Source organism: Anguilla anguilla, chromosome 17 (genome assembly GCF_013347855.1).
Source record: "Anguilla anguilla isolate fAngAng1 chromosome 17, fAngAng1.pri, whole genome shotgun sequence".
Lineage (NCBI taxonomy): Eukaryota > Metazoa > Chordata > Actinopteri > Anguilliformes > Anguillidae > Anguilla > Anguilla anguilla.
The window spans coordinates 19,327,335-19,349,372 of NC_049217.1; the positions used below are offsets into that span (position 1 = coordinate 19,327,335).

The 22,038-nt window shown below is 46.5% G+C and overlaps 2 protein-coding genes across 4 annotated transcripts; both read right to left on the bottom strand.

The window, feature by feature from the left end:
- Positions 1-193: 193 nt before the first annotated feature.
- nol12 (nucleolar protein 12) lies at positions 194-3,566 on the bottom strand. The gene is made up of 6 exons (XM_035398892.1): positions 3,390-3,566; positions 2,859-2,964; positions 2,653-2,701; positions 2,223-2,365; positions 1,995-2,083; positions 194-833 (listed from the first exon to the last, which is right to left on the bottom strand). The coding sequence occupies exons 1-6, from the start codon at positions 3,470-3,472 to the stop codon at positions 626-628; spliced, it is 678 nt and encodes a 225-aa protein (XP_035254783.1). The 5' UTR covers positions 3,473-3,566; the 3' UTR covers positions 194-625.
- Positions 3,567-4,412: 846 nt separating this feature from the next.
- On the bottom strand, positions 4,413-21,855 carry srebf2 (sterol regulatory element binding transcription factor 2). Of its 3 annotated transcripts, XM_035398888.1 has the most exons (20): positions 21,491-21,855; positions 18,018-18,133; positions 17,651-17,897; positions 17,004-17,164; positions 16,529-16,681; positions 16,020-16,295; positions 15,171-15,285; positions 14,651-14,805; positions 13,047-13,284; positions 12,568-12,743; positions 12,000-12,249; positions 11,520-11,689; positions 11,157-11,328; positions 10,637-10,754; positions 10,417-10,526; positions 9,811-9,943; positions 9,295-9,466; positions 8,501-8,677; positions 7,240-7,354; positions 4,413-7,011 (listed from the first exon to the last, which is right to left on the bottom strand). In XM_035398888.1, exons 1-20 carry the CDS (start codon positions 21,579-21,581, stop codon positions 6,794-6,796), a joined length of 3,363 nt encoding a protein of 1,120 aa, XP_035254779.1. In that variant the 5' UTR covers positions 21,582-21,855; the 3' UTR covers positions 4,413-6,793. The 3 variants fall into 3 exon arrangements, with proteins under 3 accessions (XP_035254779.1, XP_035254778.1, XP_035254777.1); XM_035398887.1 differs by having other exon boundaries at positions 16,535-16,681; positions 17,651-18,133; XM_035398886.1 differs by having other exon boundaries at positions 17,651-18,133.
- Between the last annotated feature and the right edge of the window lie 183 nt (positions 21,856-22,038).

Here is a 22,038-nt window from a genome sequence, read left to right on the forward strand (position 1 = left end):
GGAGTGATTTCTTGTCTCACACAGACACTACAGAGATCTTTCTGAATCTGTGATCGGACAAAATAATTAAAGGAAGAAACCCTGAAGTTGGTAAATGACAGAGTTGATCTGATATTTGAGTATTACTTGGTTTAAAAATAGAAAACAATTAAGTTTTATAGGAAAAGGAAAAAATACTATTTTATTTGGAATGCATGTTCACCATGAGTTGACTCGTCCTTTAATTAGATGGCACACAAATAATGTACATGTACAATACAACACAATGTTATGTGACAAACATACACCCAGTAAAGCACTCAGACAGCAGCTCATCACAGGTTACTTGACATGGGCATGGAGTTGACTGGTGGGTTTGTGTCCCAGCAGTGGAGAGTCAGCCATTGGCCAAGGCTCAGCTAATCAGAAGCTCTGTATGACTGGATGTGAGGTCACTGCAGTTACCATAAGGGCAGAACAGACCGTGTGATTACCACTCTAAGAATCCCTTAAAATACTTAGTTCGGTGTCGATGCTCACATCCACAGGAACATACAACTCATTCTGAATTTGGCCGGGTCTACTCTGTGAATCCACCAAAACATTCAGAGTCCCCAAAACCTGTCCAACAAAGCAACCACCTCTGCTAGTCCCGGGGATGTCTATTCCTGCCAGTCTGTCTGCGTCTCTGCTTCTTGCTGGTCCTCCCCAGTCGGGACTTCCTGTCAGTGCCACCTGGCTTCCTGTCGGTCAGCCGGCCTCGTCCCGGTCCTTCCTGCCCCTTTTCCCAGAGCTTCCCTTTCCTCTTGCGCTGTTTGGTGTGAGCGTGCAGGGAGGCCGTCAGGGAGCAGAGCCTGGCAGAGAGACAAGCCAAATAAACAGGGGAAGGAGGGACCAGGAACATGCAGAGATAAGAGATGAAGAGCTTTGTTTTTAGAACTGATCGGGGAGAAGGCTATAAATGCTGTTCTATTGTGCATATAACGAAACATGGCAGTTAGTTTGTCTGCCAGATGACGACTTCTTCAGCGGAAAAGAAAATTCAGCACCGCCCGCACCCCCGTCACCCTTGTGAGCGGCAATTTCAGAATGCCAAAATAATTTTAGCCCTGTAATAACGATTAAATAATTCACGCACGTACACTTAGCGTCCATCCTTAATTTTTCAGTTTTGGAGGATTTACGACATCTGTGGTGACTGGCGGTTTGTTTTCACAATTCCAAACTATACTATTACTAGGAGCACACTGAATGTTTATTCTTCTGAGAAGATGATCCAGTGGTTGCATATTTTTGAGAAAGAAGACTACCTAGATACAAGCAACAATGTTGTCTGATACGGCAATATCATGCAACATATCAAACCTAAATTTTCTTTTGAAATTTTAGGCGCTTGCTCTTCCGCATTTTGGCATGCAAGTTCCTGTGTGTACGTCATCACATTTGAATACTTTGTGGGATTATTGCACCCAACACCACCAGTGGAATGTAGCATATAGAGGAGCAATTACAGAATGCAAACACATTGAATAAATATTGCTACAAAAATGCCATTGTGAAAAGTTATTAAATATTACATTTCTTTAATTTAAAAATGTAGGTTTGACACTTTTTACAAAGTTAATATTTGAAAGCGGGTGGAAGTTTTACTGTTAAACATTCCCTGTTCTTTGAAGATTTAAATGTATGAAATGAAAGCGGACCGACACAATACAGATTGCAATTAAAGTTTTTTGTGTAGATGACGAGGCAAAAAAAACCAACATATGCTAGGCTGCTATATGTGAAGAACAATAACCTACAAACGATGTTAAAACATAGCTAGTGAGCTCAGCAAGAACTGTGCACTGCTCAGTGTTTTCCTTCGCAATTTCGCAATAAACATTGCCTTTCAACAATCCACCTCAAATGTTTCTAACACGATCAACAGTTGAGTAACATGCACTGTAGACTGTAGGTTAAATAGGTTGGGTTAAGACGCCAAACATTTAAGCCATTAACAAGGAAAAACATACTTTTTTGAAAGGATGGGCTGTCCAGCTTTCTTCGGTAGTGTGCTCACGTTCTCCTCCCGCTCCTCGGTTTCATCCTCGCACTCCTCTGTCTAAAGAACACACCGGAAAGTCACCTCTAAACCTCTTTAAAGAGCTGGCAAACAGAACCATTTTTAGAACCAAACAGAAAATGTTTAAATTACTGACTCAGAAAATGGACGGGGGGGGTGGGGGGGGGTGGAGGTGTACCTGATTGGCGACTGGTCCCAGGAGACGAGCTCCACTTAGGTCCAAGTCACTGATGGTTGTCACGGTGACCGTGTGGTTGGGATGATCATACTGTGTGGACTCCGATGTGCCAGTGATCAGATCCTCCAGTTCATCTGCCTCTTCTTCAGCATGACAAAAGAGGTGTACGAAATATGATTACTACAACATTTATCACGCTGGGAGTTAAAACCACTGACACAGTTAGTAGCTGTGTTTCCACCAGACGCCAGACAGGTGTCTAAACAGGTGTATAAACAATGTGACAAGCACAAAGATACCTAGGCTGGCTGGTTTAACACTGACACCTGAGTGCCTCACACCAGCAGCGTTAAACAAGTGTAAGTAGTTAGTTGGTAATTTCCTAAAACCTTTGGCTGCACGTCAGTTCCATCCTTTGATTATGACTCACCCAGAGCCTCCTTCCGCTCCTTCAACATCTTCATATACTCTTTATGTCTCTGGAAGAGATGACAGATTCATTTTCTTTGCAATGCTCAAATCCCCCCCATCAACCACAGATTTTATTTTCCCGCTCACCTACTGAACAAGTCTCCGTGTTTGTACGTGAGCACTATCCCCCCTATCCAATCACCCCATCCTCCATTTCACCCTTACCTCCTCTCGGACTCTCTTCGTCTCCTCCTTCAGTTTGTTCTTAATTTCCACCACTGCCGCTTTCCGCCTCTCTACCTTTCTCTTGTGGAAGCCAGTAAGGTATTCTCTGAGGAGTATGAGCGAAACGGTCGATTAACCATTCTTTAGTGAGCGTGTGTAAGTAGGCCTCATATATAACATTTTGTATACAAAAAATAAATAAACAATAATTAAAAAACAAAAAATAACTACCTGGTTTTTGCCAGATATCACCACATTATTTGACACACATTTAAGCTCCTAACTTCCGCTAACATTAGAACACATAAGGTTAGAAAACTGTCCTATCTATCCATACAGTACAAATCTTTGGGTAGTTTTCTGGGTTAATGGTGGGTAGGGCGGTAGCTAAGCAGTAGACAAATTATGTAAGTTCAGTTACTGTACATTAGTTCGCTAGCTAGCTGGCTGGCTAAATTTAGCTATCAACATTCACAGATAAACACTACGATTAGTTCGACAATCGACGACACGACGGCAGGGCGCACTTACTGTCGATCCGTTTCATTAAACGTGACGATACACTTAGTGGCTTTGTTTTTGCCTCCTGGCTTTAATTTAGACTTTTTTGCCATTGAATACGGTTGAAACGCCAAAGATTGAACACACACGTGCCAACAAACCCACTGACTATTCACTTCCTGTTTGTATGTACCACAAGTGGTGGGTCGACTAGGAAACATGTTTTGAGTGCTACAAGTTCAGTTCCGCTCTAGAACTTGAAGGATGTAGGCTATGAATTAGTGCAATGATGGGGTAGTCCAAAAAAAATTGTCAGCGCTTTTAACAACGACAGGCTAGTGTTACTCACCAGTTTCCAATGCATTCTTGGTTTATGAAATTTAGGTAAAACCCCGCTGCATAACTTGATCAAAATATACCGAAATCACGATGATTGGCGTAATTATGTTACAACCGTAGGGGTTGCACGTTTGTGTTACTGTCAACAATATTGCATACATCATAATTATATCTCTCTGCAACCGATTAAGCATTGAACTTAGCCTACATGTCGGTTACGGTTTAATTTGCGCTGAACTAGGGCGTTCGCTGTGCAAACCAGTATCTTAAACACTGAACTGTTCATTGGTTTTAAAATGCTGGAAACGGCCGGGAATCTATGGCGGTCAGCACAACCAGGGCTGCGTTTTTGTATTGCTCTTTTATTAGCCCCTGATTGGATCTCACCGCAGTGGTCTTTTGAACCTTTTGTGTGGTCAGACTTCTCAAACGTCTTTGGACACCGCGTGCACCGTACGAGACACACTCCTTCCGTCCCGCTCCAGTATATTAATACAGACAAAATTGCAGAGGGGAGACAATTGAGATAAGCACCATATCTGATATTATTACACGTCTATGAGAGTGTTGCGTCCTTCAGCAAAATCAGAAAGGCCAGAGGACGATATACCACGTATTACTCTAACAACTAGGTAGCCTTGAATACTTGTTTGTGTGTAATAAGCATGTATAAAGACACATTTTTGCTTCCCACTGTTATAAGCTTTTATTAAAAACAAAAACAAAAATGAACATTAACAAGCCCGAAACAAAACATACATACAGGGAATGCAAAACATTGTAACATACCAATAGTGAAATCCCTACCAACAGTGGACCGTTGTGTAGCGTAAACACAAGCTCAGTATTGAGGGTTTTTTTTTTTTTTTTTTTGGTTGGAAAAGATTCGTATCGGTGAATGGAGTAACTGACACACCAGTGGAATTTTCCGCAGCAGTACTTCAGCTGAAGCTACCATATCTGTGGAGGAACGTCGGACCGTTCCGCGTGATGAGCATTCTACCTTATTGCCACAAGCCTATAAATCTCCGGGAAACCAGCTATTGGAAGAGCGTTGCAGTATCTGCTGATCAGCGAATCTTTGTGTGTCCGAGTGTACATGTGAACAAATCTAAAATATCTAAAATCGTGATTCTAATTTATTTTAAAGTGAAGACAACACACTACCTTTCAAAAGAAATAAATCAATTCAATAATAAAGAACAGCTTTATTGTTTCTAACCCTTCCCTTCTGACACGAAGAGTTGTAAAGTTGCCTTTAAAATATAAAACGCTAATAACAAAATGATATCACTCGCTTCCCAAAACCAAGTATTACCAATCAGCTTTGAGCAAAACACATACAATAATATTACTATTATTAAATAAAAATGACAAAGATGACAATGATAGAAGTATAATGACAACAGCATTTGAATAATTTGTCATTACAAAAGGCATGACAATAGTATGGGGGGGGGAAAATCCAATCTAAACTAAGGCCTTAAAGCTCACAAGCTCTATCAAAAGTCTTTCTATCACTACCCATTAATGCAAGTAGCGGACTCGTTTTGGCTGGACCCCATAAATGTTGGTCGGCAGTATTTTCTGACCATTCAAGTCAAAGAACGCATGATCAAAGATCGATCATGGTCAAAGCTCACCCACCAGTCTAAGTTTTCTGCAGCTTGTCTGTAATCTGGCCCCTAAAATTAGCTGGTTTTGGAGGGTTTTTTGGGGGATTCTCATGTTTTCCCCTATATTGTCTCTATTGTGAGAACATCTTGCTTTCTTTTCCCGTGTTTTAAGACTTCAATCTACACTGTTCTGTACAATTATATACAAATCACGTGCTGTCTGGTTGTGTATCTAAAGCAGTCGTAACCAACCCTGTTCCTGGAGATCTACCATTCTTGTATGTTTTCATTTAAGCCCCAATTTGACACACCTGATTCTAATAATTAGAAACTCAACATGATCTTCAGCTGTTGAATGGTGTGCATTGTTAAGGTTAGAGTGAAAACCTACAAGATTGTAGATCTCCAGGAACAGGGTTGGTTACCCCTGGTCTAAAGCAACTGCGAATGGAATCAAAATGAGCATTTTGCAGTGCAACTTCAACAGTATTACACCATGCTATTCAATGAGCATTGCATTTAGGTACAGTCCATTTACACTGTACTATTCTATTTCCTGTTGATGCAGTATTGTACTGTGATACAGTAAACCAGCACTGTACAGTCAATGAGGTAGGTACATACTGCTACTGCTCAACTAAGAGAAATTAGCCTGGGGAGGAATTTTTGCAATCAGTAATAAACATTGCATCATAAATGCTAAAGGGTCAGCATCAAGTCTTACTGCACCAAAGCGCTCCAATTGCCTCCTGCATTACTTCCTGTAATGGATATTCCCTGTTTAGCTGCAGTGTGATGTCAAATGCATACAAACACTTTAAAAAACAAACATTTCTCTCTCTTTTAAGCACACGTACACACACACACAAACTGTGAGTGACTGCAGGAGTCATTCTATCACCAATGACAAAAACAAACAAAGACGTCAGCACAGACTGACTTTGTTCCTGTTAACACCTGCGTGATGCAAATGTATGTGCATATCTGCACGTGTCTAGTGCATGTACATAATCTATTAGCATATAGCATCTACTGGTCTGCCTGCTCACCCAATCTGCCTTATAGCCTATCCAAGCACGGTCTCACTTTTCTACATCACTTTCCCAGTCACTCCAGTGTGTATGAAACATGTCTGCAGTCATGGTTTGTGAACTGAGGCCCAGTCTGTGTATCATTAACGCAGTCTGTATGGGTGTGTGCGTGTGCGTGTGTATGTGTGTGCATATCAGTGCATGGAGGAGGCCATGCACATTATGGAGGTGTACCTGTACATGGGTGGGGATGTATACACGTATGGTCATATTTAGCTCAGCTGATCTGGACTATGTGTAGACTGGGTGTAGGCTATGTGTAAGATGGGTGTAGGCTATGTGTAAGGTAGGTGTAGGCTATGTGAACGCTGGGTGTAGTCTGGGAGGAGGCTATGTGTAGGCTATGTATAAAGTGTGTGTAAAGTGTGTGTAGACTGTGTGCATTTCCTCAGGAGGCTGCGATGGTGGTTCCTCCACTCAGCCGGAGCAGGATCTGTTGGCAGTCCTGTACAGAGCGCCGGTCGCCCACCCGCTCCAGCGTGCGCTTGGCCTCTGCCAGCAAGCGGGCGCGGTGCCCTGGAGGGGTCAGCAGGGGCAGGGGCAGGTGTCGGCAGGCCAGCAGGATGGCGTGAGCCCTCTCCCTCTCTCCCAGCAGGCACTCCCCTTCTGAAGGGTTCAGGGCAAGCACAATGGGACAGAGAGGAGCGGTTTGGGAGAGGACAGACAGCAAAGTTTGAGGAGGAGGTATAGCGACAAATGGGGTATGAAAAGTGAGAGAGATGCAGACACTTAACTCAGGTTCATACACATTGTAATTCTCTGAATGTAAATTAAACACAACACGCAACACAGTGCAGTTCCCCTCCTCCGCCAGAATGGGTCTCTGGGTCCTACCTGCGGAAGATTCCGGGTTGTGACTGCGACGTCTCAGGCTGTGCTCCAGCAGCTGGTGAGTGCGGGTGGGGCTGGCCCCCGCCATCAGCCTCACCGTGGTCTCATGCAAGAACACCTGAAAGAGGCAGGTGAAGCAGGGTCAGACTCACCGGAGCTCTATCTTACCTGGACATTACGTTTCTGGTGTTCCGGCAGTCTGTTACAACCACTGCCACCCTCCCATACTACGCACTGCACTGATAGAAACCTGCCCTCATACTACACACTGCACTGATAGAAACCTCCCCTCATACTACACACTGCACTGATAGAAACCTCCCCTCATACTACACACTGCACTGATAGAAACCTGCCCTCATACTACACACTGCACTGATAGAAACCTCCCCTCATACTACACACTGCACTGAGAGAAACCTCCCACCATACTACACACTGCACTGATAGAAACCTCCCCTCATAGTACATACTGCACTGATAGAAACCTCCCCTCATACTACACACTGCACTGAGAGAAACCTCCCACCATACTACACACTGCACTGATAGAAACCTGCCCTCATACTACATACTGCACTGATAGAAACCTCCCCTCATACTACACACTGCACTGATAGAAACCTGCCCTCATACTACATACTGCACTGATAGAAACCTCCCGCCATACTACACACTGCACTGATAGAAACCTCCCCTCATACTACACACTGCACTGAGAGAAACCTCCCACCATACTACACACTGCACTGATAGAAACCTCCCGCCATACTACACACTGCACTGATAGAAACCTCCCCCGATAGTACACACTGCACTGATAGAAACCTCCCCTCATAGTACATACTGCACTGATAGAAACCTCCCCTCATACTACACACTGCACTGAGAGAAACCTCCCACCATACTACACACTGCACTGATAGAAACCTGCCCTCATACTACACACTGCACTGATAGAAACCTCCCACCATACTACACACTGCACTGATAGAAACCTCCCCCGATAGTACACACTGCACTGATAGAAACCTCCCCTCATACTACACACTGCACTGATAGAAACCTCCCACCATACTACACACTGCACTGAGAGGAACCTGCCATCATAATGCATCGCTTAGAGAAAACCTTCATATTATTTACATTTGTTTTTGAGATGTAGCTCAGGTTTAATTCATGGTAACCCACATTTTTTTAAAGGAACATAGACATGCTGCATTGTGAATTATAAATAATAACTGTAAGAGTATTGGAGGGTGACCTTGTGCTGAGCCTGCCTGTAGCACTGTCCTATCCTGCGCAGAGAGCTCAGGTCCCTCTGGAATCCGGCCAGCTGAGAACTCAGGACAGGGCCTGGCTCCCCATTGGCCCCTCCCCCTCGCTGCCACAGGCTGGTCCTCAGGGTCAGCAGGAGGTCGCACACCAGAAGCTCTACCCCCTTGAGTCGAGAGACAGGGAAAGTGAGTGTGGGACTGGAATAAAGGCTCAATCATCAGGACCAATGCACTGTTACAGGGCCGTTACTGGTGTGTGTCGCTGGAGCGGAGACGGATGCTGAGCTGGCAGAGAGGTGCTCGTGGGGGGTGGGGGAGGGGCCGGGGGGCTGAGGGGCGGATGGGCGAGCAGAGATTCGGGAGGTCTCTGTGCTGCACTGCAGACACATTGCACTGGGCCGGAGGGTCATGCAATGCAACGACAATGCACCACAGCAACCCCCCCTCCCCCTCAGGACCAACCGCACACACCCCCCCACCTATGTACTGCACACACACACACACACCTCCAGACTACACAAACACACCCCTCCCCCTCAAGACCACGCACACACACACTCCAGACTGCACACACATGTACTTACTTTACTTTTACACACACACACACACACACACACACACACATTCACCTCCAGACTACACACACCCCTCCTCCTCCAGACCACACACACTCCAGACTGCACACACATGCACACACACACACACACACACACACACACACACACACGTGTTGCATGCGAGAGAGGTGTGTTCAGAGTGTGGCGCAGAAGTGGGCATGTACCTTGTTGAGCCAGTTAGAGGGCGGGGCGAGGGGCAGGGAGATGCTGGTGTTCAGGTAGCCGCTGGCCCGCTCACAGTGTGCCTGGCAGGACAGCGTCCCCTCCCCCTTTTGGGAGGTCAGACTCAGCTGCACGGCCTTGCACAGCAGGGACACAGCCTTCGGCAGGGGGTGACTGCAGCACAGGACAGGAGAGGAGTCACTGCTTCTGCCGTACACACATTGTACACACTCTACACATGCACTACACACTCTACACATTACATACACTGTACACTGCACACAATACACACTGTACACAAACAATAAATACTGTACACACTACACACACCGTACACACAATACACACTGTACACTGCACAATACACTCTACAGACACAGTACACTGCACAATACACTACACACACAGTACACTGCACACAGTACACACTGTACACGCACAATACACACAGTAAACACACACACTACGCACACCCCATTTATGCCACAGGAAACAGTTAGGAGCAGTTAGGTACTGACTCGAGTGTGTGCAGGGCTCTGGGCATGCGCTCTGCCTCGGCCAGCAGTGACCTCACCACCGCATCATCACCCTGCAGCCAATGGGCAGCTGCCTTCAGGACCAACGCCCACCAGCGACACACAGGGTCTCCCACTGATGATGACAGGGGCAAATAGAGGAAGAGATGTGAGTGTGAGCAAGTGCAGGTGAGCATGTGTACATTCAACTGCGACTGACTGGTTTAAATGGACTGTATGCATTTCAAACGAAACCCTATAAATACCCAAGAATCATGCATTTATGACAGAGACACACATACAGTGCCCTAAACACTGCAAATAAATCCATCCCTAATGTTTCCTTTTACATTCTTTTTTCTATTCCCCCCACTTGCTGGCCCCTCTTTGGAGGACAGATATATTATAGCATGACGGCTCATAATTTACAAACAGACGGTCACAAATGCAAACACAAACGTGGCATCTGTTCCTGCGCTTCCTTGCCACCCATCTTGCTGAAGTGCTCAAAGGCCATTCAGAATGATAAATACAGATGGGAGGGTGACAGAGTCTCAGGCACTACTGCTTGTGAGCTCTGCCGTGGGCGGAGCTTGAGGGGGTGGGTACCTGGCCTGGCGTTGTGACTGGGTGGGGGAGGGAAAGGGGGTGTGGGGGTGGGAGGCTCTTCAGTACAGCTGTTCAGCAGCTGGAGGTACTCCAATGCACTGGCGAACTCCCTGCAAGAGAGAGGAGGCAATAAACACTCATACAGTATGTATGCATATATATATATATATATAAACACACACACACACACACACACACACACACAGAACGGGAATGTTACCCGTTGTCATCCCTGCGCTTGCTGGCGCCTGTGTTAGAGTGTGGTTGTATGAGGGAATGCACAGCTCTCTCCAGTAGCTTCTCACAGAAACAGCGATGCAGCTGGGAGATGGGGTCCGCTGTGAACACAGGCCGCACCGGACAGTTAGCATTCAGGACCTAACTGAGGTGGCTAATGCAGGCAACAAAGGACTGTTAGCATTCAGGACCCTACTGAGGTGGCTAATGCAGGCTACAAAGGACAGTTAGCATTCAGGACCCTACTGAGGTGGTTAATGCAGGCTACAAAGGACAGTTAGCATTCAGGACCCTACTGAGGTGGCTAATGCAGGCTACAAAGGACTGTTAGCATTCACGACCTAACTGAGGTGGCTGATGCAGGCTACACAGGACTGTTAGCATTCAGGACCTAACTGAGGTGGCTGATGCAGGCTACACAGGACTGTTAGCATTCAGGACCTAACTGAGTAAAATTCCCTCCAAAACTTCCCCCGAGTGGGATGTGTGAGACAGTAAAGCACCTGGATCTCGTTGGGAAGTGTACACCCCTTCTCGACTCTCAGAATTCACAGACCAATCACAGCTCAAGAAGAACTGTCTGCCCAGTGGGGTGAAGAGCCAGCGCAGCCATTCAGGGAGCGGCCTGGAATCTGACTGACAGGCCACGCCTTCGGCACAGCTCAATAGGTATCCCTGAGAGGGAGAGAGAGTTAATAAAGTTAATAAATTCCAACTGAAACTAACTGAAAATGGGTGACGCCACTACACACTGCTATACACTCTCCCCAGAAGCTTACAATCAGCAAGTCACACAAGAGAAAAAAAATAGAGACAGACAGAGCGGGAGAGAATGATATTCCGGAGGTTCTAAACTGAAGACTCACAGGCAGACAGGACAGGTGGTGTCCGAGCAGGACCCTGAGTGCCGTTGCCGCAGTGACGTAGATCTCGGCCTGCTGGGCCGGGGCCATCTTCCCCTGAGCGCTCTCGCTTAGATTCACCGCACTGAGAGACAGAGACAGGCCCCACAGACTGCTGCGCTGGGCCAGCTTCCCTGCACACGCACAAACACACGCATACACACACGCACGTGCACACATGCACACGCACGCGGATACACGCACACACACACATACATGCGCACACACAAGCACACACACACATACACACAGTTGGAAATGAGCCATAATGTTGTGAATGCAGTACATCTCATAACTGTTTTGTACATCTGCTACACATCTGTACCTATGAAATGAACTCAGCTAATTAACACACACTTCCATTTTCTCTGGAATTAGTGCAGTTAATTTTCTTCCCCAGAGAAAGTCCCATGGTGCACCAGCGGATCGCGGCGATGATCTTACCGGTGAGCTGCAGCTGACTCAGGCGGTGGTAGACCAGCGCTGCGTCTCGGGCGCTGGTCCGAGACTCCTCCCCCTTGTGCCTCCCTCCAATCTGGCGCACCAGCCAGCCCAGCGGGGTGGGCCGATGCAAGCAGTAGCGAATCACGTTCCAGGACAGCGAGCAGGCCAGGTCCAGACCGGAGGTCGGCAGGGCCCGGGACAAGACAGACAGGCAGGTCTGCAGGCTGGCGTCTGCAGCGGCGTAATCACCCTGAGGAGGACAGGAGAGACCTCTGCCTTACTCCTCTAAACACGGCATCCTCAAATCCCAAGACCAAACGGGGAGAGAAAGGCCCGCATAAACACCCACAAATCCCTCTGCACCCCTTAAAAAGCAAGGTGATGTCATATTTATACTGCCACCCATGCTTAATGTTTTCATTCCAGTGGAACCATTCTGATTGGTTGTTAAGCAAAACAGGACATAAATGCATGGCTACCAGTGCACCGAAAAATAAACACAAGATGTGGTGCAAGACAAAAACTAAAGCTGAAAGAGGGGAGACGGAGGAACGAGAAGAAGGCTCACCCTGTGCAAGTGGAGGTCTGCTTGCTTCCGGTGTCTCCAGAAGCAGACGGATTTGGGGGAGTGGAGGGGGGTGATGGGCTCCCAGAGGTACAGCACTCTGACGCACCCCCACACGGCCCCCACGCCGCTCAATACCCACACACTCACCCAGGGCAACAGGCACCACAGCCATCCAGCTGCAGGGGTGGGGAGAGAGAGAGAGGGGGGAGGGGGAAGGGGAGGAAGAGAGAGGGAGAAAGGGAGGGAGGGAGAAAGAGAAAAAGAGGGTTGGAGGAAGAGAGACCAATGAGCATACAGTTCGTGTTTATCATCACGGTCCATGCTCCCCCCAGCATGGAAAGGAAGTGACAGAACACCCCCCACAGCCAACTGGCCCTTTTCACACAACCAGACAACCTGACAGAAGCATCATTTTCACAGCTGAGCTCCGCCTCCTCACTCACAAGCCTGAGCCCGCCATGTGGGAAATGGAAACTCACCAAAGTTCTGGGTTTGACTGGGCAGGCCGAACAGGGACCTGGTGGGCCCGTGCCCTCCTCCCGCGGCCACCCAGCCGGGCCCCGCCCCGCGGGCATCGGACACCCCGCCGCGGGCCTCGGACCCCAGGAGCGAGGGCAGGGGGTTGAGGGAGAGGCAGAGGAAGGTAAGGGCGCAGAGGAGGAGACGGGAGCGGTCCATCACTCCGACGGAGGAGGGCGAGTTCGGCTCGCTCTTCACCTGAGAGAGAGACAGGCCAGACACCACAGCTTTCAGCAGCCATTTCAGCATCAATACACCGACTGCCCTGCTTTTATCAGTCAGTTACTTTACTGCACTCAGCTTATCAGAGGCAGCTCCAGCCAGCCAGAGTGGCTCTGAGTACATACCAGGAGAGCTAAGCAGGTCAATGACTTTGAACTACTCCTGAAACTCATTTGTTGTAAAAATAAATAAATTTTTAAAAAAACTTTTAAAAAGTGAAGCATTTATAAAAACAAGCAGTTACTCTAGTTCTTTTTCGTAATGCAAGCTTTTATTTTTGGAAATCTAAAAGTCCTTTGGCCATTTTGCATCCATTATTATTTATATATAAATGTAAGCTGCAAAATGCTTTTTGCATATTCTGGTGTACGTATAGCGGGTGTACGTACAGCGGGTGTATGCGTAGCGGGTGTATGCATAGCGGGTGTACGTATAGCGGGTGTACGTATAGCGGGTGTACGTACAGCGGGTGTATGCGTAGCGGGTGTACGTACAGCGGGTGTACGTATAGCGGGTGTATGCATAGCGGATGTACGTATAGCGGGTGTACGTATAGCGGGTGTATGCATAGCGGATGTACGTATAGCGGGTGTACGTACAGCGGGTGTACGTACAGCGGGTGTATGCGTAGCGGGTGTATGCATAGCGGATGTACGTATAGCGGGTGTACGTATAGCGGGTGTATGCATAGCGGATGTACGTATAGCGGGTGTACGTATAGCGGGTGTATGCGTAGCGGGTGTACGTACAGCGGGTGTACGTATAGCGGGTGTATGCATAGCGGATGTACGTATAGCGGGTGTACGTATAGCGGGTGTATGCGTAGCGGGTGTACGTATAGCGGGTGTATGCATAGCGGGTGTACGTATAGCAGGTGTATGCGTAGCGGGTGTATGCATAGCGGGTGTATGCATAGCGGGTGTACGTATAGCGGGTGTATGCATAGCGGGTGTATGCATAGCGGGTGTATGCGTAGCGGGTGTATGCGTAGCGGGTGTATGCATAGCGGGTGTATGCATAGCGGGTGTACGTATAGCGGGTGTATGCATAGCGGGTGTATGCATAGCGGGTGTATGCATAGCGGGTGTACGTATAGCGGGTGTATGCATAGCGGGTGTATGCGTAGCGGGTGTATGCGTAGCGGGTGTATGCGTAGCGGGTGTATGCATAGCGGGTGTATGCATAGCGGGTGTACGTATAGCGGGTGTATGCGTAGCGGGTGTATGCGTAGCGGGTGTATGCGTAGCGGGTGTATGCATAGCGGGTGTACATATAGCGGGTGTACGTATAGCGGGTGTACGTATAGCGGGTGTATGCATAGCGGGTGTACGCGGTTCCGTACCTGCTCGTGCTCTAGTAAGGGGCTGGCGGGTTCCGAGTCGATGCAGTATGGGGAGAATTGGTGGGGGGAGCCGGAACCCGAGTCCGACGCTGGGGGAGACATCATCACCACCTCGGGCTTCATCTCCACGGAGTCATCCGTCAGACAGACCGACTCTGACAGAGAAAAGCGAGAGGTGAGCACTGCCTGCATTCTGACAGGATGGGTTATACTTTCAGTTCCTTCAAACCTTATACACCAAGCCTGTCTCCCTATTCAAATTTTTACATTTATTTATATAACCTTCCCGGTAGCTGAAAGACCCACTGAGAAAAATAATCTTTCTTCCAAGGGAGACCTGGCCAGGCTGGGCTCAAGTTTGGCCTTCAATAATGAACAAGTCTCCGGTAATTTAAATATTTCTGTCATCTCGTCTCAATATTATCTTCCTTTCTTTCAGCAGTGATGTCACAAAGCCTAGCTTAGGATGGATATGTAGACGATTAGGGTCGACATTCCAGGCCTCACAAATGTAACATACTGTTCTTCTGGTTGGACATCTTCAGGGTCAGGTTCTCCTGCCGCAGTTTGTGGTTGACCTGCTGCAGATACTTGATGTAGTCGATAGCCTTTCGCAACACTCCCGACTTGTGCATCTAGACAATGATACAGGGGCGTATGTCAACGTACAGCACCAAAAACACACAACTATTCACAGGGCATAATCTTCTTAATCCAATCTCACAATACCTGCATAATTGATACACATCATAATGATTGTATTTGGCATGATTAACACAGAAAACTAATATTTATCTATTCTCACTTCATCATTCAACCCAGTCTGATTCAACCCACTTTACTAACAATGCAAAGGTACCAATTAGTTCAGCAGGTCAGATCTCAGATCCAAAATGGCTGCCTTAGCTACCAAATGGTTCAAACAGGTCAGTGTATTTACAGAGGTTTCTGATGACCTGTTGGCCCTACCATGGCTGGTATAGGTGCGTTTGGGGGGGGGTTCATGTTCTAAAGGAAGAAATGCACTTCACATAACTCCAAAGCCACTTGTAGAGTGATGGTATGAGTTTATACATGTGTATGCTACCTGATCATTCTTCAAAAAATTATGTTCACCTTATTTTTATTTCAGACGATTTCCTACAGAACATGCAACCTTAGACCACTGCCCTCCAGGAAAGGAGTACCAGTATGATAAGAATATGGATTTTTATGTTAATAAATGCAATAAAATAAAGTGTGCTCATATGTACAGACTCCGGAAACACAGCGACACTGTACAAGCTGTAGACCACAGCAGGTGAAAAACCCCTTTAAAGTGACGGTCCCAGTACTGTCACCAGCCCCCCACTCCCTAAGTGAGACCCACCTTGGCGTCGTTGCCCATCACCAGGTCCCTGAGCTCCAGGATCTTGTCGTTGATGGAGGAGCGGTATCTCTTTTCAATGATGTTGTGGGTGGTTCTCCTCTCTCCTTCCTTCATGCCCGTCCCGGGACCCATCCCCACTCCTAACCCCTGGTCCAGGCCCGCTCTGCTGTTACCCATGCTGTGGGACACCCCTGATGACAGCTGTTTGATGGGCAGCTTGTCTCCGCCTCCCATCATGACAGGTACAGTGGTGAGAATGTTTCCGCCCATCAGAGTCTGAGCAAAATTAAGGGCAAAAGGGAGTTAATTCACGATTTAGTGCCATATTAAGGCAAAGACTGAGTTATGAAAGTGATTAAACATTATTGAGACTGTAGGAGGAAGCCAGAGTGGGAAACAAGGCAGAGAAAAGCACCAGTGGAAACAAACAGACCAACTGACAGACAGACAGACAGACAGACAGACGGACCAACAGACAGACAGACAGACAGACGAAAACAGGGTCGTGCCGGCACCTGTAGGGCGGTGGTCTGGATGGGCGTGGTCAGCGTGGTGATGCTGGCTGGGTTCTGCATCGTGGACAGAACCTGAGTCCCGTCTGGCTTCAGAGTTGTCAGCACCAATGAATCAGTCTTCAAAATCTGGGGCTGGTGGACAAGGACCTGAGAGACAGAGAGACACACACACACAGACAGAGAGAGACACACAGAGACAGTAAGTATGATTACAGAGGGGGACACTTACAGAAAATGTCACTACAATGCCCAGGGTTTACATAGGAGTAAATCAATATGCATATTAACGATCAGATACGGAGATGCACTCTGGCTGATGAACATATCAGCCTGGCGCAAAAGAAATTGAACAAACAAAATCCATATGTGTTTGAAAATGAAACACAGTCGTGAAAAACAATAACCAAATGTGTCACAAATGAACAGAGGCAGCCTTGAGTTTCAGCCCTGCTGAAAGAAAATGCTTCACCTGCTGGACCTGTTGCATCTGCGGTGACACTGTATGTACAGCAGAGGGCGTTGATAGCGTCTGTATAGTCTGGCCCGCTGGTGTCAGAACACGCTGGTGCTGTATTGTCATTGGCTGAACTTGTGGCGATGTCATAATGCTCTGCATCTGTGGCTGCAGGACTGTGGGAAGAGGGGAGGTAGGGGTGTTACCACAGCGTACAGAAAGTTTAATCGCTTTAACATAATGGTTGATGTGAGGATCAAAGCTGATCTCGGTTCTGCTGGTGGTTGCCGAAGCAGAGATTATTAATCAAACACTAATCACTACTTTTTTGTCTATCATGCAACATTACAATTCAGAAAACACAAAAAAGAATTAAACGCTTAATTTTAAAAGGGAAATTAAGCAAAACTGCATACTGCTATGGTCCTAGTTATATTTTAACAAAGGTATGCATATAGAGATATTGTGAAGCATCAGAACGTGCAGGTCCCCTTTAAGAACAAATAAACAACAGTGTATATACTACAAAGACTGAATGTCTCTACCAACCCAAGAACACTCTCCATTATAAATAAATACGGTAAAAAATGTAACAAATGAAAAATATAAGATTGAGTGTCTTAAACGAGCACTGCAGAGACATGGTGCCATGGGTCGCTCACCCTGGAAGCTGGTGGTGGGACTCTGGTGACAGATGACCTGGTTCTGGATGAAGCGGGACGGGGAGGCGGTGGTGAGGGTTGGGGCGAACATCACAGTCTGGGCCTGGGTCTGGACCGGGAAACTCTGGGTCTGAACGGTGAGGGCCTGGGCCTGGACTGGGACAGCCTGGGTCTGCATCGGGACAGCCTGGGTCTGGACCTGCAGGGTCTGGGTGGGCTGGATCTGCTGGGCTGGCGCAGGGCGTGGCTGGAGCAGGGGAGGGGACCGCAGCTGGGGCGTGGTCTGGGCGGGGGTTTGGGGAGGGGTGAGGGGCAGGGACTGAGCAGCAGGTGCAGCTGCTGGGGCGAGGGCGACAGTCTGGGGTACCTGAGGGGTCGGACGAGGTGCACCCCCAGCAGCGCTCTGGAGAGACCCCTGGGCCATTTGGTCTTCAAACAGGTCGGGGAATTCACCCACTTGGTTACTGACAAACTGGAGCATCTCTGTTGGGAGACCATGATGATGGTGTCAATCTGGGATGTTATGGCTCACTCCCATTGGCCAGTGTCCAATGACTTTGTAGCATGTGTCATGACCTTAGAGTACATAATCCACTAGGATACATGCTAAATACTTTGGCGAGAGGAACTGTACACGTATGAGGGAAGGACTGTGAACCACATACCCTTGGTTATAAAAAACGTGTATCTTGACTGACCTACAGATAATTAACACACCCAAGAGCACAGTGGCCTTCAGCTAGTGTGCTCACTGCAAGGCCAACAGTGGGAAAAAGGAATTTACAGTATATGAACCCTGACACTGCTAGAAACTGAGGGGAAAGACGCTGAGGCACGTTTTATTGGCAGGAGGAGATTACTGTAAAGAGGGCAAAAAGGCAAGGTTTATAACAGTGTCCTAACTACTGTAATGGCAGCCTGCCAAAATAGGGACGGGGCATACAATTCTGCACAGCTATGCAGCATTCGCTAAAGGCAAGAAGAAACCAATAGTGGTATACAGAGAGAATGAAAAATTAACAAGTCTGTCAGTACCAATGAAGGACTTCATTGCTGCATTTTGAAGACACGCTCTGACTAGAGGCCTTGCTTCTCTGATCAGTCAATATCACTACTGTTGCCTTTGCTTCCAAGCTGAAAGAAATGTTTCAACACCTACATCACATTCAAAACAGGTTGTGTCAGAGTTTGCGTGATAGACCGAGATTTCATATCTCGTTAGGTCCTACTTTCTTGCCCTTTTTCTTTCAGCAAAATCTGAGTATTCATCTCTGATCAGTTGACAAATTGGGTGGCTTCAACAGTCACCATCAAAGCAGGCTAACATGGCTAGACCACCTTTAATGCAAGTCAGATTTAAGGTAAGAAATAATTTGGCCGAGCCAAAACATTTAATAAAGTACACTCGATAACCATCATTTATTATGGTACAAATGTATTCATGCACTAACAAGACTAGCAAAATATCGCTACTTTGCAATCTTTAAATTTACAAACGGACAAGAGAGCCATTTTGTCAAGTCCTCGCTGCACTTCTAAGTTCTACAAGTTTTATATCACGAACTCTTGGGTTCGCTAGATCTAGGCTAGGGGGCCGAAAACGTATGGCCTGAGCCACACAGATAAAGCGACAGTACCGCCATCATTATCTCCACTTTGTCAATGAAAACAGCGGCCTTGAACGCGTGGGCACAACCTTGAACAGAGCAGGTACAGCGTTATCATTCTGGCATCCCAAGGAGGAAACTTCGCAACTTAGTCACAAAAAATGTTCCCAGGCAAGAATCTTGCATTTTTGTGACAGACGCCTTAGAGGTGTTTGGACATTTTTGTTCAAGGTAACTTCCTACGGTGTTTCATCGTACCACAATGACACACGCAGCAAACGCTACTCATTGGAATAACAGACCAGCACCCGCAGAAAATGTGTCTCGGGTATTTTTTTTACAGTCTCTGGTCTCGTGAGTCCGTTTCCCGGGGTATAGAACTATGGAGACTGCGTTATGTAACCGCAAGTGGGAAATTCCACCAGGAATCGAAACACTGAAATAACTGTGTAAACACATTGTAGCCCCAGCTCGTGTAAACACCATTAGCAATAATATTTGTAAAACGCCGTGTATGCTTGCCTATAACCTTAGCGTTGTTTCAAATTTTACATTTGCAGACTATAACTGCTTTTGATTTTTGGCGTATGACCTTTGTGTATAAAGTTTCTCACTGTTAATATGCGGCTAAAAGCTGAAGAAAGAGCAAATAGACTTCGGTTAAAACCAACACCCCATCAGTGAGCACTTTTCACGTCTTGTCCTCTCATCTTTACTTATTTTATATGATTGCACCTCTGCGTAGCCCATGGACTTCTTCTGTATAGCCTACTAACAACACAAAATGGTTTGTGCTTTTTGATCGACTTTTTCACATAAGCAAAATGTGCCAAGACTGTTCGATTCATTGCTTTTCACATTCTTAACTTTTGACACACAAAGGAATTACATAACATGGCTACAGGATAGATACTTCAGAGCTCTGTGGTGCCTTTATTTCGCATAACAGCAGATCAACACGATGATATTCCATTCTCTGAAATTCCAGCTAATTGGAATATGCGCCTGACAGCTCCAAGAGCAAAGCATATCCTTTCGGTTAAACTCTTGTTTGATAAGGAGCGACGCAAACTGATGTTTATCTTGCGTGCTGTGACCAAACTCTGAACTCTGAGGCAGAACGATTTGCGATGCAGACAGGTTCCGAACAGGGAGACCGGATGGAGAGAGGGGGTCGGGATTAGTCAGTCTCTATTTTTTCGGAATTCGTTGACAAATCCTACTAATGCAATTTACAGCTTGAAAAGCAAAAAACAAATGACAGAAATGCGCAATACACAGAACACAAAGCGCAACCAGCAACACATATTGATGAAGAAAAACTGCTGAGAAACGCATTCATTCTATACAAAAATGCAATTAAAACTAGTGAGCACGCACTGCACTGAGGACAAAGCAAATCGTGACCGAAACATACGTGTAAAATAAGAAATAGTGTTATTACGATATTAATGACACCATAACACCAAGTCTGAGTTTTAGCGCATTTTACGCATTTCTGCTCAATATCATTTTGCTACATCATTTTAAGTAGCCTACAAGTGACAAAATTAAGATGCTTTTGGAAGTTTTATTTGGAACAGTTTTAAGGAAATAACACACAAAATAAACATTAAAACAATTAAAAACATCGTGCTGATGAGTTTATCCCTTTAAAATTAAATAACAGCTTTTACCCATAACTCCACAATGAAATTATCTTGGCTAAATATTGCACACATCTAATGAACAACCTAAAGAGCCTGGGTCTTAGACAAAACATCAGTGTCATTGTTAACATGATACCCCACTACCTATCCGTCCATTTCAATGGCACTGACCGATTCGTCGGCTAGCTAGTAAGCTAACTAGTCAACTGATCTTGCGAGTATTGATTCGCTAGCCACAAAGCTACAACCGAACACGGTTTCATTAATATAGATACAGCGGGATCTAATTAATAATATTGACCAACACCGTCGCTAATGCTTCAGTTTTAAAAAAAAAACTTTAACCAGCGAAAATCGTTCTGTCAGATACGTCAAAATTGGGTTAGACAATGTTAATGTCCCGTTATTAACGGCAGCTAGTTATAGAAACTTAACGTTACAGGAGTTTTACACATGGTAACTGCGGGGATGCGTCGCGAAATGACACCGATTGGATGCAACCAAGGCGGAAATGGGAAATGGGTCAAAACAAATCTGCCCTGAAACAACAAATAACTTTAACCAAAGTGCTTCACAAAACTCACCATCGATGTCACCGAGAGTAAATTCGTCTCCAAGCTCTGACAAGGTCGGATCCATATTTTCCATTGAGGATATGTACTCCCCGCCCTCCATGCTAGGTAAATTTCGGCGACTCTTCGCTTCCCAGCTTTAACTGGAAATTTCAAGCAAGAAGAGAAGAAAATGAGCTCCAGTAAATTAGGCTGCCTGGAATAATTCGCGCACCTTTTAGCTATCCGATTATCCCCTACTGTTATAATCAAGTGGAAAACTGTCAAAGGGAGGAAACAGATTTAAAATGCCTCGGCGAGGCGTCTAACTGTATTACAATACCCATTTACACGCCAACGGTAGCCATCTTGATTGCCACAGATGACGTCATTTACAAACAGTGTCTATGAACGAGCACGGCTCTTGATTGGTGAAATCTTGGCTGTTGTTGTCATGAGACCAGGCAACACTAACCAATTAAAATACTCTCTACGGCGTGGTCTGATAGTACGTCACTGATCAGAAGCTTTCGAATAATTTGAATTGACCGCGCCCACTGAAAACCGAGCAATGCTGTGGT

What these genes read in the sequence shown, in the direction of transcription:
- nol12 (XM_035398892.1), bottom strand. Translation starts at nt 3,472, where the DNA reads ATGGCAAAAAAGTCTAAATTAAAGCCAGGAGGCAAAAACAAAGCCACT. An exon ending in TTTAATGAAACGGATCGACA is followed by an intron (nt 2,965 to 3,389) that starts GTAAGTGCGCCC and finishes CATACTCCTCAG; the next exon opens with AGAATACCTTACTGGCTTCC. An exon ending in TGGGACCAGTCGCCAATCAG is followed by an intron (nt 2,084 to 2,222) that starts GTACACCTCCAC and finishes TGTGTTCTTTAG; the next exon opens with ACAGAGGAGTGCGAGGATGA.
- srebf2 (XM_035398886.1), bottom strand. Translation starts at nt 21,581, where the DNA reads ATGGAGGGCGGGGAGTACATATCCTCAATGGAAAATATGGATCCGACC. An exon ending in AGATGCAACAGGTCCAGCAG is followed by an intron (nt 16,682 to 17,003) that starts GTGAAGCATTTT and finishes TCTGTCTCTCAG; the next exon opens with GTCCTTGTCCACCAGCCCCA. An exon ending in CAGTCACAACGCCAGGCCAG is followed by an intron (nt 9,944 to 10,416) that starts GTACCCACCCCC and finishes TGTCATCATCAG; the next exon opens with TGGGAGACCCTGTGTGTCGC.